Below are 19359 nucleotides of genomic sequence, written 5' to 3' on the forward strand. Positions count from 1 at the left end.
TTCGAATAAGTGTTTAACCTTTTACCCTGTTAAAAAAATTACCAAAAAAGGAAAGCATTTCTCCTCTCTTTGTTTTCTTTTTCCCTTCTTCTTTTCATCTTGTATCTCTTATTACTTGTTTCTGACTGAAATTTAATAGGGTAATTGTTTGTATTGATTTGATTGAAGAAAATTGAAAATATCATTATTGAGTTTTCTTGAGCTTAAAGAAAAAATAAAGAAGATAAAATGGGCCTATTAATTTTTGAAGATCTAGGTAAAATCTAACTATTAAAAATTGATGAGATTGCTATTGGGAAGTTGTGCATCAAAATTGAAGTTATTTGGAGTTGTTTTGAATTAATTTTGAAGCAAAAATGTGTTTGTGAATTTCTACAAAACATATTATGTTGATTATCAGGATTTGGCCACAAATCCTAACTGATCGTCGAGATTTCAGTCACAAATGCTAAAACAATAATGTAATTCGTCAAAAAACTTGGTGTTAAGACAAGTCATGGCTAATGTCCAATAAGAAATCCTGATCACTGCAAAAAATTTACATAAAAATTCTGATAAATCACCACAAGTCATCTTAGCAATCATCTGAGGTGTGCTTTCATTTTCTGACATGAAGATCATTATCCTAAGACTTTTTTAACGGGGTCAAAATTTAAACGGTGATATCAAAAGATCCTTATTAGGACTTGTTCCTTATGATGTCGGGGCTTCCTTCTCCTCCTTAAAAGAATTATATTTTTTATTAGTGGGGCTTGTTGATTATAATATTTGAAACTTATATTTCAAATTGATCTTATGAGGTAGATTTGGGTGTTGAATTGTCGAAATTCGAATAATAAATTACTGTTTTTTGGCAAAAATTGTTACTTGAACTTCATACCAAAATGTTTGAAGTGTAGTCACGTATATGCCTAAACGTCATGTTAAGATGTCTGTAGTGGAGCCATTATATGTTTGAAGTTTGGCCTTGCCGAGCCCACAACTTCCGTAAAAAGTGTCTGAAGTTCAACCTTACCAAAATCATAACTTCAGTGAAAAATGGCTGAAGTTGGCCTTGACAAGTCATTATATGTCCGAAGCTTGGCCTTGTTATGGCCACAACTTCAGTAAAAATATTTGAAGTTGATCTTAGCAAGTCAGACCAAACTTTTGGAAAAAATGTCTAAGTTTGGCCTTGGCAGTCAGACCAAACTATAGGCAAAAATGTCTGAAGTTTGGCCTTGACAAGGCCACACTTCAGACAAAAAATATATGAAGTCTACCAAACTTAAGACACAAACTTACAGCTTCAATCTCGTATGTCGATGTGATTCCAGATCGGTTAAATTTGCAAAAAATATTCAACTTTAGCTACATCTTAAACAACGGTGCCAAAATAGTGCATTTCGCTCCTTAAAATAAAAAATAACACCTCATGTCACTTTACACTTTATATTAAAATGGCCCACTTTTACAAATAGGGATAATTTCACAAATAACTCATGAGGTCTTGACTTATAACACATATTTTTCTTGTGGTAGGTGTTTGGCGATAGATTTCAAATACTTTTCACTATATTTGAAATTTATGGAGTTGTGTTTGGTTATACTTTTTGTAAAAAATATTTAAAAAAATGTTCATGCTTGAATGTATTTAAATATAGCTTCAAAAGTGAAATGTGAGATGGAAAACAGATTATAAGTTGTTTTTCAAATTTGAAATACAACCTCAAGTTGAATTTGAAATTTTCATGGCCAAACACATGTATTCAAATAAATTGAAAATTATTGTGAAAAAAAGTGATTAATTTTCATGGCCAAAACTATTATCTGGACAAGTTTGCCCCTTATTTTGTGGTTTATATTAATTTTATTTAAGCAAGAAACTATATTAATTAGATAGTATTCTTAAGGGTAGTTTACTCAAAATATTTAGGGTCTGTTTGGAAAGCCACCTTGTAATTGGAAGTGGTGTAATTACTAGGGTAGTAATTACACAACCTAGTAATTACATAGTATATTAATTACGAAGATCTGTTTGTTTGTCATAAAGTAATTACAGTGTTATTTCAAGCATATTGTTTGGTTGCACAAGTATAATTACACAGTTTGATTAAATTTTAAAAATAAAAATTAATTATCAAAAATTAAAAGTTAACATTTGGAAAATGTATACCTTTATAAATGACATCAAATTAGGTATATAAGATACATATTATTTATTAAAAATATATTAATAATTATTAATTTCTAAAAAATATTATAAAAATAATAGATATATATTTCTCAATTTAAAATAATATTTAATATTTTATTTTAATTAATTATAAAAAATAAAAGTATACATTTAGTAAGAATACCATCGACAACATGTTTAAGAAAAAGATTAATATTTATAAATATAATGTCAAACATTATTCAAATAGTTGACAAAAATTATAATTTATCAATGAAATAGGAACAACATGCAATGTGAAATAATAAATCAATACTACTAAAGCAAATAAATTGGAGCCGAAAATATAACATAAATTTAAAATCCATTTTTTAACATAATACTTTTTATGTCAAATTCCGACACAACATAAAATAATTTCCAACAAAACTTAAGTAAATCTATTCATAAGAAAAGGAAAACATAAGTCTATAACCTCATTTTTCAACAACGAAATTCTACTTTAGTGTCATCACTTGTTATATGCCAAGTTTTTTATGACTCATTTTTTCTAATACTATGAGATGTAATTTCAAAAACTAGAATAATAACATTCTTACGCTAAATGAAGAAAAAAAAGAAAAACAATAAGAAATAGAAAATACGAGCAATCACATGGAATCACAAGACGTAAAGGTTGGAAAATGAGAAAAAAGAATATGAAAGATAAATAATGTAAAAAATATATTTTTTAAAAATAAAAAAATTGAAGTAAGAGTAAAAGAAATAAAACTAATAGAAATAAAAAAAGAAATAAAAATAATAGAAATAAAAATAAAATCAAAATAGTAGAAATAAAAATAAAACAAAATAATAAAAATAAGATATAAATTAAAAAGAAGAGAAATTAAATTGAAATAAAAACAAAAAGAAAAAAGATTAAGAAGCAACCTCGTATGACACCATGTAATTACACCAAATTCTCAACTTGATACCATCCCGATGAGCGCACATGAGCTAAATCAAGCATATGACGTATGGATGGTTGCTTGGTGTGGAGCGAAGATAAGATGTTGGAACACGATGGTGGCTAGCTATGCAAGAGGCTATTTTCGCAATTCAAGCCATTATCCCTAAAGAAGACTACCAAAAAATGCCCTTACTTCGTTAAGGGTATTTTTATAATAGTTAGCCTAGTCTTCTTTAGCCTAGTAGTATAAATAATCTACTTAGTTTATGAATTATGACGAATTTTTGAGTTGATAGAATTATCATAGTTTGTTCGTAAAAAGGCTTAAATATGCCATCGAACTATCGAAAATGACTCATTTATGCCACTCGTCAATAGTTTGGCTCATTTATGCGTTCAAACTATCAGAAATGGCTCATTTATGCCAACTCATCAATAGTTTGGCTCTTTATGTCATCGTCTGTTACCAAAATGACTCATCCATGACGTTTTTCGTTAACGCCGGTTTTATAATACCAGCTATGACACGTGGCCTCCAATTAGAGGTCTATCCCGTTTAATTAAACCAACCCAATTTTAAATTTCAAATTAATAAAAAACCAACCCATACACCCTACCCACCCACAACCATAATCTAGTTCGCGACCACGTGTCATATCTGATATTGTAAAATCAGAGTTAATGAAAAATGGCATGGATGAGTCATTTTGGTAATGGGCGATGACAAAAATGAGCGAAACTATTGATGAGTGGTATAAATGAGCCATTTCCGATAGTTCGATGGCATAAATGAGCCAAACTATGGACGAGTGCCATAAATGAGCCATTTTTGATAGTTCGATGGCATATTTGAGCCTTTTTCATAGTTTATTTGGCTTACCATCCTTTAGGTTTAGACTTAGTTGATGGAGTGTAATTCCATTGTTGGTTTACGAACCCAATTTTCATTGATTTCATGAAGAGTTGTTCATTTGTGATTTTCAATTGAATTTCTATTACCTTGATTTCAAATAGTATCGGTTCTATTAGGTTGAATTCAATTGGGAGGATTTGGATTTCATATATCCAAGTTTGTCCATAAATCCAATCCTAATTGAGTCTTGCCTTTATCCCTCTATTCTCATCCCAATTTCTTCAATTCTCACTCCTATTTTCTTATTATTTCAGTTTCCGTGTTTCTATGTTTTGATTTGGTGTTTTTCCCAAATCGAATCTTATCACAACCCCCCTTGAAAATTGAAGAGTGTAATTACTACCTCTCAATTACATGCTGAGCATGTAATTACTTGGCATAAAAAACATGTCAAACAGTGCAATTACACCCAATTCCAATTACATGGGTGGCTTTCCAAACATGCCCTTAATTTTTTCTCTAAGAGTTAGTATTTTCTTAAGGCGTGTGTTAAAGACTAAGTGGACACTTGGTAGCTGGTTTGGAGGTGAATTATGCAACTATCAAATTCTGCACAAGTAATACCACGTTTGGTAGCTGGTTAGGAGGTAGGTTATTCGTGTATGAAATTAAAGTACCGTATTTGATTTGCAATTTAAAAACCCACATAACTAATACATGTATAAATTATGAGGAAATCTATATCTTATTTCATGCAAGACATAAGGTATAATAATGAACACATGCATAACTAGGAATATTCATCTATTGATGATTTCTAAGAATTGAGACTTTGGAATTTACTTTCCCAAGCTCTTTTTGTCCAAAATACATGTACAATTATATATATATATATATATATATATATTATATTTTATTAAATAAGTAGACGTTTGGTCAGGAAAATCAAATATTTTTATTTTATTTGTAATTTTCAAATTGAAGTTGTGTTTGGATATAATTTTGACATTAAAATACTTAGATGTGTGAATGTATGTATGTGAAAAAAGTGAAAACTGGGTTTTAGGTGTTTTACAAGTTTCAAATACAACTTGAAGCTGTTTTAGAATTTTAATAGCCAAACGCTGATTTTCAAATAAAATAAACCTCTTTCCGGAAAAAAGCTAAAATTCTCGGCCAAACGGGTCCTAATTATATATTTCATGACTAGGGTTTTATATTTAGTTCCATCATGACAATGCACTTGTCTCCAAACTAAAACCCTTGCAAAACCCAACACAGGAAGCAGAACAGCAAATGGCGGCAAACGAACCACTTAACACCAAGCGACAACGTCGTATACAGGCTAAGGTATGCCCCTTTTTTGTTAATATTTTGTTAAAGATCGAAATTTCAGTTCCATTTTTTTTTTTTTTTGCTTATTCTTTTCTAATGATTTTGGTAATGTCACCAATAGTGTTGTTGAAAAGTTAATAATTTTGAGCTGTAAAAGTTAATATATTGGTAATGGGGTTTTGTTGCAGGAACTAGCTGAAGCAAGGAAGAAGAGGAGGAAGAAACATTACAATTTGGAGCAAGTAATTCATTCTTTTCTAAAGCTTTAACTTACTTTTATAGACAGATGAATCAATCTTTATCTTACTTCGTTTACAGATGTTAAAATATGGCATCTTTATTTTGTCAAGATAAGACATTTCTCTACATATTTAAACAAAGTCAAGATAAAATGATATCTGTAAAAACCTTTTTTTTTAAAATCAATAATGATATTGATAATAGTAATAAATGGCACCTTTGTGATTTAAAACTACAATGTTTTCATCCCTTGATATTGTCATCACTCCATGCTCTACTGCTGCTATTACACTTCGTTTGCTGTTTTTTTAAAGTATGTTTTATTCAATCTTATTATCCAAGTGAAATCTGTATATTAACCTATTTATCGGAAATATAAGGATAGCTCGATTTACAAATAAACCAAGGTGGTTGGTTGGAAACTAGATTTGATCTGAGGGCTGTGGTACCATGCAAGCAATTTGTATTTAACATTTTATTTGAAATATTTTGTGATATTACATTTAAAGACTTCAGCTTTGAGATTTCAGTTTCATACTTCAGCTTAGCGTTGAATGTTTGTGGAAATGTTAAATGTTTATCACCATGGTGCCTCAATCTTAACATGGCTTCATGAAAGCTCTGGTAGTTGATTGTTTGTTTTGGCAAAACTGTTTGTGTTATCTGTATATGCTAGCTTAGTCATTCAACCATTGGTCTTTCAACAGGAGCTCGCATCACTATGGGAGAAGATGAGAACTCGAAATATTGTGAAAGAAGAAAGATCAAGGTGTGCTGTCATACAATTTCAAACATTTTGAGTTGATCCTGAATCTTTGCGGGAAGATTTTAACTTATTTGTTACTCGGTCTTTAGAATGTCTTCTCAACTTTTTATCCATTGATGCAGATTGGTGAGTGATGCTTTGAAGAAAATGAAAGGGAAGATCCCTGAAATAGCAAGCTCCCACGTTTCTTCTCGTGTTCTTCAGGTTCCATCCTCCCTCTTCTTCTTGTTGATGACAAGGATTTTACGATGCTCCCAGTGGTTTTGCTAACTCTTTTTTGTTAACGTAGACTTGTGTGAAACATTGTACACAAGATGAAAGGAATACTGTGTTTGTGGAGATTCGGCCTCATTTTATCACTCTTGCCACCAATACCTATGCAGTTCATCTGGTGACAAAGATGCTTGATAATGGTAACTTGTACTAATTATTCTTCTGAGCAATTTCATCAACTAAAAAAACACTTATATGTCCTTTTTTGATATTTTCTTTTGTGCTTTGCAGCATCCAAAGAGCAGCAGGCAGAATTTATTTCCTCTCTTCATGGCCATGTTGGTACTCTTCTTAGGCATATGGTTGGTTCACTTGGTAAGATAACCTGGTCTATTGCTATGAGCTTGGTTTTGATCAATATTCTGCCTCAGATTTCGTTCATTTTTGCTTGATCCTGCATTTCTGTTTCAAATTCCATTCACCAGCTGTAATTTTGGGAGAAGAATTTTTCCCAGTAATTCCCCTAATAAAACACCGCTTTTATTTTTGCAGTTGTTGAACATGCTTATCAGTTGGGAAATGCAGCTCAAAAACAAACTCTTCTGATGGAGCTGTATTCGCCGGAGCTTCAGTTGTTCAAAGATTTGATCTCAGCTAAGGAAGCAAGGTAAAGTTCAAGCTGTTAATGACAGCATCCTGCATGCCTACTTTAGGCTATTTAAAACTTTTCTAGGTTGCGGTGTCACCTCGGGACGTTTTTACTTCTTCAACAGGGATATCCTTATGACATTTTTGTTTTACTCTGCATTTCATTTTATCTTAAGTGTCCTTTTACTGTTGCTTCTTCATCTGATATTGTTCATTAAATCTTTTTTTTTTAACTGTTTTTTTTTTTTTTTTGAAACTGAAAATCATGTCGGTTCTCTTTTGATATACTTTACATTGTGCCTCATATTTGTTCTTTATGAATGCGTTTGTTTCCTAATTTAGCCGTGATTCACATTTTATGATACTTCCAGGCTAGTTGATGTTATATCCAACCTACAGCTTCAAAAGGGTTCAGTCATACGGCACATGACTTCTATACTTCAGCCTATCTTGGAGAAAGGAATACTAGACCACTCAATTATACACAGGGCACTTGTGGAGTACCTAACTATTGCTGATAAGGTACCTCAGAAACCTTAATGAGGTATCAATGAGTTGGATTATTGTGAATCATCCCTTTCTAAATTTGAGTCTGTTCCAAGTCATCTGCTGCAGAAATAATCCAGCAGTTGTCAAGTCCAGACCTTGTTCGGATGATTCACACAAGGGATGGATCCAAGATTGGGATATTCTGCATCAAACATGGAAGCGCAAAGGTTTTAGAGCACTCTTTATATATCTAAAACTTGTCCTACTGATTTTTTTGTAATTGAACTGATTTCAAATGCCGTTTGAAACCTTCCTGTTTTAGGAGCGGAAGAAAATCATAAAAGGGATGAAAGACAAAGTTGGAAAGATAGCTCGTGATAAAAGTGGGACTTTGGTAAGCATGATTTTCTTGCATTTGCTAAATGCTTTGGTCTATTTGTGTCCACCATGCCTTCTTTCAGATACAGCCGGTCTTCATCTTTGCACTGTCTCTCATTTATATAGTGCACCTTTATGCTCCTATTAGTTTCACAGCTTCCATTCTCAATAACTTTCAGGTGCTTGTCTCCATCCTTTCAATTGTTGATGACACGAAACTTCTATCAAAGGTTTATTCCAGCTGCTTTTCCTAACTTATCCAGGCTGCAAGTGTGCAACCTGTTATCGAGGAGTTTCGCTCTTAAAGCTGGTCACATTGAATTCTTTGCAGGTCATCATTCGTGAGCTTAAAGGAATCCTGAAGGAGCTTCTTTCGGATCAGGTTCGTCCTTCATCTGGTGTTTGAAAACTTCTGCATCCCCCCTCTCCTTTTGGGCTTGTGTCCTGTGAATATTTTATTGTGGTTGTTGGTTCTGGCTGTCACAGAATGGTAGGCGCCCATTGTTGCAATTACTGCATCCAAATTGCTCGCGCCATTTCAGCCCTGATGAGCTAGCAGCCCTTGGTTCATCTGTTCCTTCGCTTGTTACCAAGGTACTTTTTCAGCTTTTCTTGAAATTACACCATCATCTTATAAAAAGTTTTCATGAGATAAAAAGTGCCTTGTAAGCAGTGCAGCTAAATTTAATGCTTGTTTTTTTTTTTTTAAAATTTGATAGAGCCCCTCAGAATTAAATGTTACATTGGGCAAAGAAACAGAAGCTTCAGGGCTTGGTGAAGCTGGTAACGAAGATGAAGCTACTGCAGCTGATGCCACCCAAAGTTCACATTTGAATGAAGGAGGAAAGAAGGATCCTCTTACAAGGCGGCGAGAATTACTGGTCGATAGTGGGCTAGCTGAGGTCAATACTTTCTACTTTCTCATTCATGTATCTATAGAGCTGTTTTTTTTTTTTGGCCAAGTCTATAGAGCTGTTTTTTATTAGAGGAAAAAACTTAAATGGTCCCTTAACTATAGGTGAAGGAATATTTGTATCCCTTATATATAGGGTAGAATGTAAACATCCCTTAAGTATCCAAAAGTGGATAAGTTTAGTCTTTGCCTCTAACAGAGAGACTATACTAACGCTAACTTGCCCAAAGTTAATGAAAACACACCTACGGAAACGTATAGAAGATGGATAAAAGCCTTTCTTCTTAAACTTGTTCCATCAAAAGCCAAGTTTTGCCTTTAAAAAATATTTTTTGCCAAAATAGCGAAGAAGTTAGGGATTTTTTAATTCTCACATCTATGGTGGTGCATATAGTTCAAACTGCCCCAATTTGAAAATCATCAAAGCTATGACAGTTGTAGGTTTGGTTTCTCATAAAAGAGACCCTATCAAGTCATCAGGCATGTCAACTCCTTTTTCTATTTTGCTCAGTGTATGTGCTTACCTTTCCTACATTATTTCCTGTAAAACAGAAGACCTTTTCTTTTTGAAATCATCTTTTGGTAGTCTTAAAATGTAAAGACCAAGTTTTTTTTGATTGTTTGTAAAGACCCAAGTTTTTTTTGATTGTTTGTAAAGACCAGTTTTTTATCTGTGCATAAATATCCAACAAAAAAAGGCTTAGTTGTGTTATTGTTTTTTTGTTTTTAACTTCATCAGCACAAGAAAAGCTGAACAATTAGCTGATTAGTGAATTTTTGTTCATTTCTCCTGATTGCTAATGTTTTAATAGTAGATTTTTAGCGCCTATGTTTTTGTGCTGACTGGCTGTCTTAGCTATGTTCTCTCCCGAATAAAAATATTCCTTCACCTATAGTTAAGGGACCATTTAAATTTTTTCGTCTTTTTTATTCTCAGTTATCAAGCTTGTCGCCTTGGCCATTTCGCTTTCTGTGATCCTCGATTCCTTTCCTTCGGCCACTCTCCTTTAGTTTAAATGAATTGTGTATTCATCTCCTTTACATACTCACCTTTATCCGCTTTACCAAGTCATTCCTGATCAATAATGCAGAAACTCATCGATGCATGTTGTGAGATGGCGGAGGAATTGCTAAGATCAAACTTTGGAAAAGAGATCATATATGAGGTATTATCCTGTTGTTTTGATAAAATTGTTGCATTTTCAATGTATCATAACCTTTAGGTACCAAGATGTCCTGAATAAATGTTGAACATCTTTCCTGAGCTATGACTCAGTTCATTTTGTTTTTAAACTTCATATAAAAATAAACTTGGGGTTGTGACATTACATGTTGACTCACTTCATCTCAAACTCACACTGTACGTAATTTGGAAATATGACTGCTTTTACTGCTTAAGACATGCTAAATCTGTTGTTTTGCTATCATGGAGACGTTTTACTCATTTTGATTTGATATAGGTTGCCACGGGAGGTGCCGACAGCATCCTTCGTCCAACTTTAGATGGAAAGTTGGAAACTTTACATGGCGTTATAGCATCTCTGGCAGCACATCCTAAAATGGAGGGATCAGATGAACAACATCTCTTTGAACACTTCCATTCTAGCAGGACCATCAGAAAACTGGTCTTGGACTCCCCTTCTTTTGCTTGCACGTTGTATGGAAAAGCACTGAAAGGAAAATGTTCAATTTGGGCTCAAGGCCACAGGTTGGTTTGGTTAAACTCATTTACTCCTTTCAAGCAGAGAAAAACCTCTTTCTGACTTCTTTTACAATTTGCAGTGCGAAAATAATTAGTGCATTTTTGGAAACTTCAAGTTCTATGGTACACAAGCTTGTGAAGAAGGAAGTGCAACCATTGGTAGATAGCGGTATCCTCAAATTAGCCACCAAATGATCTCCTAAAGCAGAATGAGCCAACAATGAGTTAAACGTCAGCGGACTTCAATCTAAGAATGAAGTGTCCAAGGTTATTATTTTATCAAGGAGTGCTTTGGACGAGTTCCTGGCAAAATGCCTTCACACTCAAAAAATGAAGTTTTCTATCAAGTCAATGAATAGGTGATACCACAAAAGAGTGTTATTTCTTTCTGTTATTGTACCATATATAAAGATATGGAACACTTTTGTTCTGTTGAAATCTTGTATTCTTTCCTAATATTCAGTAAAGCCCTTCTCTATTAGTCAATTAAACACATCTTCTGGAGGTTTTTGAAGTCTTCCTGATTTGTCTATGACATGGAGAAGTTGAAAACTTTAATGAAACATTCTTAGCTAGTTATAAGTTTTAATTTTTCAATGCAGTCTGATCCAAACACTGTACTAGGAAAAGACACTAAATGAATTAGGACAACCTAAAGGAGATGAACAGTGCATCATACAAGCGTAATAGCTGTTATTGTCAATATATGCTTAGAGCTGGTTCTACTAAATCTATGCATATGCTCCCTTTTCTGATCTAGGCTTAAATACTGGGTAGCTAGAGACATGTTTCTCAGTGCTTCTTTCCTGAAATCTACGCAACAACTTCCTATAATTGCTAGGATGAGGATAGCCTTGTAACTCATAATTGGATGGATTAAAGATTGGTATCTCGTTTTGTCTTGTGAATGTCTGAGGTTGGTTCATTGAGTATGTAGCTGGCGAAGACTTCGCCTTCAAACAAGTGTTTATAACTGCAACTTCTTCCATAAATCTGGCTTTAAGTTCTTTAACACGTCGCGAAATGCTTCTGGAAACTGGCCATGCCTTGTCTGTAGGAGGAAATGTTTTGGCCACTTTTGCAACATTGCCATGTCTAGGTGTTTTTTCACTTGATTTTATGGAGCACTTTGGGCATATGTGGTTTCTTCTGTCTGTTTCAAAAGCCTCTCTGCCTGCTTCATCCGTCAGGCAAACATATGCCTGTACCAAAACAAGATGAGCCTTTTGGTAATAGATCAAAATGGTAACGGGAACTAATTGTTCAAAAGGATAAATAAGGAAAACAAGAACTGCTTATCAGTTTTGTTTATCAAACATGTCGCTCAATCTTAAGGTACAAAGAGGAAAGGGAAAAAAGTAAGTTTGTGTCTACAAAATCTTCAGTTGGATGCTAGCGTCATTCTTGATTTTTACCTGCTCTAAATTCATGTGTAACTAACTACAACCACCTACTATAATGCATTTAAAATTCTATGTTCCTCAAAATGTCTTCTAGATAAAGCTTACACCTTTACCCACTTCAAATTCATGCGTAACTAACTACAACTACCTACTGAAAAAAGAAAAGTCGGGAGAGGAAGTAGAGAAGCTTTAAAACCACCCATAATATCCAACTGAGCATGCTTTTTTCTTTTTAAATTTTTATTCTTGCGTCCTGTATGTATAGTGGATTTGGTCGTAGCTATCCAATCAATAATTTAATATGACTAACTCGAAAATACTTTCTAAAAGTGACGAAATGGCTTCTCCCTAACAGGAACCGTAACGAACTTTTACTTTGGCCATGAAAAAAAAAAAAAAAGTCGATTCTCTTGATTGCCTCATTCTTCAACAAATAGATATGGTTTTTGAAAGCACCTAGTATAACTAAAGAGCAGTCTCATAATAAGGGAAGTTTAAATCATAGTCCATACACATTGCAGTTAGTCCATTGCCAAAAGTAGTACCAGGGAATGAGCATGAAAAAGTTGGAATACATAAATTAAATGAGAAACCAAAGTTCATATGCCTACCTGGGAAACCAACTTGAATGCGATTTCAGCTTTGGGATGTTTGTTCTTATCAGGATGAAGCTGCATTGCTACAGTTAAATTTAATTAAAATATTGTGTTATATACAAATTAAAAAATACAAATTATCTTGCAAATTAGTACTAGTACCTAGTTTACGATATCTCTGCTTAATCACATCTACTCCAACACTCTCATCAACCTGAACTCAGAAGTCAGAATCATCAATACTAGGTATAAGATGAGTCCTAAGATGATTTTTTTGGGAAGAAATCTTACAATGAGAATATAATTACAGTGTCAAGAGTTCAAGTTCAATTAGCCTTATATAAATTGCTATGTAGTCTATTCCTTGGTCAACCATCAAATTCAACATCTTTTACATCCTCGTTAACTATATATGTGAAAGAAAACAAACACAATTTTATGGAAGTGCATGTGAATATTTAAAGAGACGTACATCAAGAAGAAGATACCAGTCGATGAATGCAGAATTTGTGGGATATTGATGTGAACAAGGAATTATGACACCTTTAGACAAATCACAAATCTCTGACACCAATTTCCATTTTGCAGATTCATTTCCACTACTTCTTCCCATGTCGAATGCGATTAATTCTTCAAGAATCAAATGTTATGGTCACTTGAACATGTGTACCAAATTCAAATGCAATGATACTTATGGTTAGTCTACTTGAATATGTCTACCAAATATTAAAATGCAATGATGATTCTTTATGATTACGGATGGAATATGTATGGATAGTATTGATGAGAGTAATTAAGAGCGTTAATGGAATTTAATGGGTGGAGCGGTTAAGAAAAAGAAGCGCATAGTTTGCGGGGTACATTTGTTTTTCAAAAGTGGTTCAGTTGGTGGAACCAAGAAAGAATAGGGCGAGTATTTTACTGTAAATGTTGACATGTGGCATTATGTTATTTGATCTTGGACAAATTAACATCTTCCTTAACCAATTTTATGACGATTGGGAGAAAATACCAAACTCATGTCACATGTCTTCACATATCGCTCTAATTACTTAAACGTAATTAATTAATACGCATTCACACATTACCGCTTAGGACTTGTGAGTTTTGAATATTTTCCTACTTTTCTTAACATAACATATTGTACGTAGTCACACATTGTCTAGTTAAATACTTTCTCCGTTCACTTTTACTTGTCTACTATTCCAAAAAATGATTTTCACTTTTACTTGTTCACTTTCGCATATCAAGAGCAAAATTAATTTATTTTCCTGTTTTACCTTAGCATTAATTAGTCATTGCAAATCATTTTCCAAATTCATTAAGAACATAGATCAATTAATATGGGTATCATAGTAAATCATGCATTTCATCTATTATTTTTTAAGGGGTATGCAAAGTCCATAGTGGACAAGTAAAAGTGAACGGAGGGAGTAGCAGATTACGATGTCACTGCAAGTAAACTTGTGGCATGCGGTTCAAATTTTAATCTTTGGTCGACAAGCCACTCCATTGAAAACGGATATTTTTATGCCTACCAATGGAGAATTTTAATTTGTGAGTAAATTACTAAGTGTATCTTTGGTCCATATGGTAGTAACATGTGTTTTTCATTTCTCGTTTGTGTAAGCTTTGATCATTTAACCTATCATGTTGCTAAAAAAGTGTTTTCAGTTAGAAATTAATCATACGATAGTTTGCATTATAACTAATTTTAGTGATGCAAAATCATTTTACGTTAACTACAAACTTGCTAAAACCGAAGTCCAAATGTTTTAGTATTCTTAAGTTTAAACATTAAAATCAAATAAATTCTATTACTATTAACTTCTCTTGATTAAGGGAAATACATACAATAATTTAAACGTTCAATCAAGAAGATGAATAGTTCATGAATCATGCCAACTTTGCTAAATTTATAATCTTACACTATGATGCTAACATTTACTGTCAATAATAATGAAGCAAAATAATCTGTTATCTCTTTTACTTTCTCGTGGAGTTATGTGTTGTATATCGACAGAATTTAGGTGTTTCACGTGATTGTCAATGGTCGTATCCTCGTTTGGTAAAGAGAATAAATGAGAAAAGTAACTCATTGTAATATTATTTTAAAAAAGAACAAAATTGGGTCAAAATTCTGAACAGTAAAATTTTGGACGAGTAATTTATGCAATTTGAACCTCAAAGGATAATGCTAATGATAATTATGGTAATCTATATATATATTTTTTTTTTTGTTTTTTTGTTTTTTTGTTTTTTTGTTTTTTTGTTTTTCCTACTAAATTTTATGTATTTTTGTAAGAACATTAAATGGCTAAATAATTGATGCTCCATTTTTCCTTCTCTTAAAGTCTCACTGATGACATTCACCAGCCCACTACATCATCGGTTAAGGAAATTAATATCCAATTTTATTTTCTAAATAGACTGAACAAATTGATGCATGTAAATGTCTATGCCGTTTTTTTCTTCTTTTATATTCGTTATATGAGCTCCTCTCAATTTTCCTAATTCATGTGCTATTGTGATGCTTCAGTTTGCAATTCTCTTCTCATGCCCGAAAGTTGGAGAGTATTAGACCTTCTAATTTGATGATTTTTCATTTGCTTTCTTTATGTATATATTTTTTATTAGGTGTGCATAGTTGTTTAAATAGACTACTAAGTTGTTATCAGTACTTATTTTATGTTACATTATTATAGGATTATGGCTAATGTAAAGAAAGTGATATATTTTGGAGCCTCGCCGTCGGTTTATTCTCAACAGGGAAGCCGAAGGAATAATGCTGGTGAGCAAGATTGGAGTAAAATTGTAGTTATAAATCGGAAAAGGGTCAAAAGTATTAACTTTGAAAAATAGTTCATCCATATTGCTCTCTATCTTTATATTATTTTTACGCTATACTATGCATATTATTTTAAATATCACTAAGTTGTTATTCTTCAAAATTATTTTACCCTCAAATAATTTTTTTACCCACTAAAATAACTCAATCCGACCCAAATTTTTTTTTTCCAGCAAAAATAATATGGATAATTTTTTCAGCAAAAAAAATAATAATAATTTCGTATTAGTTTGGGCTGGAAAAAATAATAATTTCGTATTAGTGGGTAAAAAATTATTTGAGGGTAAAATAATTTTAAGGGTCGATGATCGCAATAGTTACGCGAAGGAAGTATAATTGACCTCAGATAGTAAGGGTATAATTGGCCCTAAAGATAACGATGTATTTAAGAACTCTAAAATTTTGATCTTTTCCGGTTATAAATCTACAAAACGGTATGCTATATTCTTATGTGACATGCCAAAGGACAATTATTGATACTTCTCACATTTCATTGATCGTTCAGTTTTCACATACTCTTTTCGTACTTGCTAAAGAAAAATGTACCAGGATTCATAAAACTTCTAGCGGAGCTTGCAAGAAGGGAAAGGGATACAATGATTTATGTTTATGATGGTATGAATATTAAGTTGACTTTTCAATCTGATGATGGTAACATCTTAATTTATTCGTTTATGAAGTATTTTCCCTTTATGATGTTACGTTGGTTGAGATTTTATTATTCTTGTACTAAATTTTTAATAGCTTTTTATCTAAGTGAGCATCATAGGCATCTTCATAATGCTTTATAATTCAATCGCTCATTTGATCTCTATAATTTTAAGTTGAATGTATTTGTATTTGCACTTATGTAATTATTAATGTGATAGTGATACGTTTTTCTTAAAATCAATTTTAGAGGTAGTCCAGAGAGATGTAAAGGTAATTATAATAAGTAAAACTCTGTTGGAAATAGTCGTTGGGAAGTGAAGGATGAAGATGCTGATATGATAGTGGGAAGGTTTTATACATAATCTTTCAAAAAAGTTTGTAATATACATAGAGTAGAGAAGCGGTAGAACTGATGATCACATGGGTTGATATAGATCATTACAATTTAAATAAAAGAAGATAACTCTGTCAAGATCTCTTCCGTATTATTTTGTGTTTTTCTTTACCTTATTTTTAACGGAAAAGGGCCAAATATACCCCTGTACTATTGAAAAAGGTTTACATATACCCCTCGTTATACTTTAGGTTCAAATATATCCCTGCCGTTATACTTTGGGCTCAAATATACCCCTGTAGTTATGCAGTGACACAAATATACCCCGGAAAGACACGTGTCATCATCTTATTAGTCTATTTTAAATTATTCCCTAATTAATTAAACTTTAATTCATAATCCGATATCCAATTAAGAAAAATCCATACCCGGAAAATTAGAGGCAAGCATGGAACAACTTCTTCAATCCAGCCACTTCTTTTAGGTGCAGAGGAGAAGAAACAAGACGAAGATGAAGACCAAGATTGCGACAATAGTGAAGAATCTACAGAGGAGATCCAAAAACCTGTTACATCGTCTCTATTTATAAGCTGCTTACCCCATCAGCTTAAGCTTGGGATTTCAGTTGATTTCATCAAGTATGATGGCTTATGCTAAAGAGTAAAGGGTTAATCAAATCTCCAAAAAAAAAAATTAATAAATGATGACAGTTTCTGGTGTGATAATGAACCATTTTATCTCAGATTTAAATATCTTATGGTTGTGCAGATTGTAACCACAGATTTCTTCATATATGAAATCGTTAGGTTTGGATGAATTTAAAACACGAAGGCAATAATGCGAGGAATTGTTTAAGTGGGTTAAAAAGTCAATGTATATTGGTTGTATCCATTAGATTCTCTAGACTCAACTGCACACAAATTGGTAGCCTTAGGAACACAATGGTGTCTCTCCATCTTTCTGAGGGTTGTGCAGACTGAAATTGTATATGTGCAGAACCAGCCGTTGAAGAAGTTTTTCAAGCTTGCTCCAAATTTTCCGGGTATGGTATGTTTTAATTGGATATGGGGTTGGGGGTTAAATTTTAATTAATTAGGGATTAGTTTAAAATAGACTAATAAGATGATGACACGTGTCCATCCATTAAAATGAGGGGTATATTTGTGCCCGCATAACTATTAAAAAGATATTTTGTAGTCCAAAGATAACTATGATATTTGAACCCAAAGATAACGAGTATAGATTTGTAACTCTTTTCTTAAGACATGGGCATGTTTGGCCTTTTTCCGTATTTTTAATCTATTATATTTAACAACAACAATAATTATTTGAATCCACATAATTGATTATATGAATTCTCAATGTCCGTGTCTCTCTATTTAAGCTTATCTAAATAAAACAATGAAAAATTATGTACACACTAAATTTAAAATCCCTAATGAAAGGAAAAGATATGTTAGATATCTATGTATATATCATATGTACCATGGAAAAACCGTGTAAAATTTGTTAAACACATGCACATAAAAGATTAGTTTTTTTAGAATTCATTACTTTCTTTAAATATTTCTTTTTGAGAAAACTATAAAATAAAGTTTCATTTGTGTAACAAGTGATAAAAACTAAGACTTAGTTAATAATAAACAGGTTGAAATTTAAAAATTAATCTGTCTTGATGTCTAAAAATAATTTTTAATATATCTATTATATTCAGATATTAAAAAGGATTATTTCGTAATTTGGACAAATGCACTAGTTTAAATATTGTGTCCGGAGATAGTGAGTGTTCTCCTGTTTGCATTACATGCTGAATCAAAGAAAGCAAATATTGTAGTAGTTACTACAGATTGTTGTTTCCACTACTTTGTAGGAAATGACTTCGTGTATATCATCAGATTTCTCATAGTTTCGCAAAATTATTTTTTCTCTAGTACAAGGGGTATCATAGGAGTGGGTTCCTGAGGACTTCTAAATTATTATGTATGTCAATAGGGGTAATTTGGTTTGGGTTTTAGGAAATATAATATACACATATCAGCATAAATTTAATATTTTTTTGGGATTTCAGGAAATTTGATCTTTACATAAAAATCGATATTTCAACTGTCCTTATGCGCGCGGCTGAATACAAGTACTCTAATAATTCCAGTAATCCCCAACACTTGACCAAAACTATCCAAGTCAAATGGCTTCCACCCCCTCCACATCATTATAAACTTAATAGGGTTGCTGCCTACAGCTCTAATAATAACAATGGTGGCCTTGGAGGTTTAATTGGCGACACTCATGTGTTTACCCCCAAAAAGGGTACAGTTGAATTTGTTATTGGTTTAAAGGATATGTGGATTGATTTGTGATACAAACACCTAATTTTTGACATCTCGTAATTTATTTTAATTACTCAGAGTCCTTGGATGATAAATAAAATGAACTATGCACCTTAAAGGGTTTAAATAATTTCTATAAATTGTTAAGTCAATATTTTACTCCTTTAAATTGGTAAAAAGATATTTATGACATCATAAATTATTTAGAAATTAATTGGTACCTTTTATGACATTTATGAGGTATTTGTTAGATTTAATCAAAATAAAAAAGGGCATTTTTTTTTAAAAATAATAATCATTTATTTAATTGTTTAAATTGTCAAAAATCAAAATTAGCAAATACTTTATTCCCTTCAATTCAAGGAGTTTGAGTAATTTAAGTAATTAACCATTTCATCCCTTAATCCCTAATTTTGTATAAGGATAGTTTGTCAAAATTATTTATAATTGTCTACAAATGTTTTAATTAATTAGGTGGTCATTATTGCAAATTGATTTTTAATTATTTAATTATTTTGTTAGGGCCACAATTAAATTAACCAATTCATGGTTTAAGGAA

At 32.2% G+C, this 19359-nt stretch overlaps 2 protein-coding genes across 3 annotated transcripts; one reads left to right on the top strand and one right to left on the bottom strand.

The window, feature by feature from the left end:
- The first annotated feature begins 5150 nt into the window (after positions 1-5150).
- Positions 5151-11132, top strand: LOC132034421 (pumilio homolog 24). Of its 2 annotated transcripts, XM_059424768.1 has the most exons (17): positions 5151-5307; positions 5481-5534; positions 6240-6301; positions 6421-6502; positions 6588-6711; positions 6803-6886; positions 7064-7178; positions 7531-7681; positions 7762-7875; positions 7971-8042; positions 8206-8256; positions 8358-8408; positions 8513-8620; positions 8746-8928; positions 10031-10105; positions 10400-10647; positions 10722-11132. In XM_059424768.1, exons 1-17 carry the CDS (start codon positions 5254-5256, stop codon positions 10834-10836), a joined length of 1743 nt encoding a protein of 580 aa, XP_059280751.1. In that variant the 5' UTR covers positions 5151-5253; the 3' UTR covers positions 10837-11132. The 2 variants fall into 2 exon arrangements, with proteins under 2 accessions (XP_059280751.1, XP_059280752.1); XM_059424769.1 differs by lacking the exons at positions 5151-5307; positions 5481-5534 and adding an exon at positions 5939-6156.
- A 178-nt stretch (positions 11133-11310) lies between these two features.
- LOC132034422 (uncharacterized) lies at positions 11311-13439 on the bottom strand. The gene is made up of 4 exons (XM_059424770.1): positions 13113-13439; positions 12803-12854; positions 12656-12723; positions 11311-11843 (listed from the first exon to the last, which is right to left on the bottom strand). Exons 1-4 carry the CDS (start codon positions 13251-13253, stop codon positions 11373-11375), a joined length of 732 nt encoding a protein of 243 aa, XP_059280753.1. The 5' UTR covers positions 13254-13439; the 3' UTR covers positions 11311-11372.
- Positions 13440-19359: the final 5920 nt, after the last annotated feature.

Source organism: Lycium ferocissimum, chromosome 10 (genome assembly GCF_029784015.1).
Source record: "Lycium ferocissimum isolate CSIRO_LF1 chromosome 10, AGI_CSIRO_Lferr_CH_V1, whole genome shotgun sequence".
Classification (NCBI taxonomy): domain Eukaryota; kingdom Viridiplantae; phylum Streptophyta; class Magnoliopsida; order Solanales; family Solanaceae; genus Lycium; species Lycium ferocissimum.

Bases quoted from the DNA above. Each gene is read 5' to 3' on its own strand.
- LOC132034421 (XM_059424768.1), top strand. From the start codon at position 5,254: ATGGCGGCAAACGAACCACTTAACACCAAGCGACAACGTCGTATACAG. The intron at 7,876-7,970 runs GTTTTAGAGCAC...TTCCTGTTTTAG, and splicing joins TCAAACATGGAAGCGCAAAG to GAGCGGAAGAAAATCATAAA. The intron at 8,043-8,205 runs GTAAGCATGATT...AATAACTTTCAG, and splicing joins GTGATAAAAGTGGGACTTTG to GTGCTTGTCTCCATCCTTTC.
- LOC132034422 (XM_059424770.1), bottom strand. From the start codon at position 13,253: ATGGGAAGAAGTAGTGGAAATGAATCTGCAAAATGGAAATTGGTGTCA. The intron at 12,855-13,112 runs GTACGTCTCTTT...TTCTGAGTTCAG, and splicing joins ACTGGTATCTTCTTCTTGAT to GTTGATGAGAGTGTTGGAGT. The intron at 11,844-12,655 runs GTAGGCATATGA...GTTTTGGTACAG, and splicing joins CATTCAAGTTGGTTTCCCAG to GCATATGTTTGCCTGACGGA.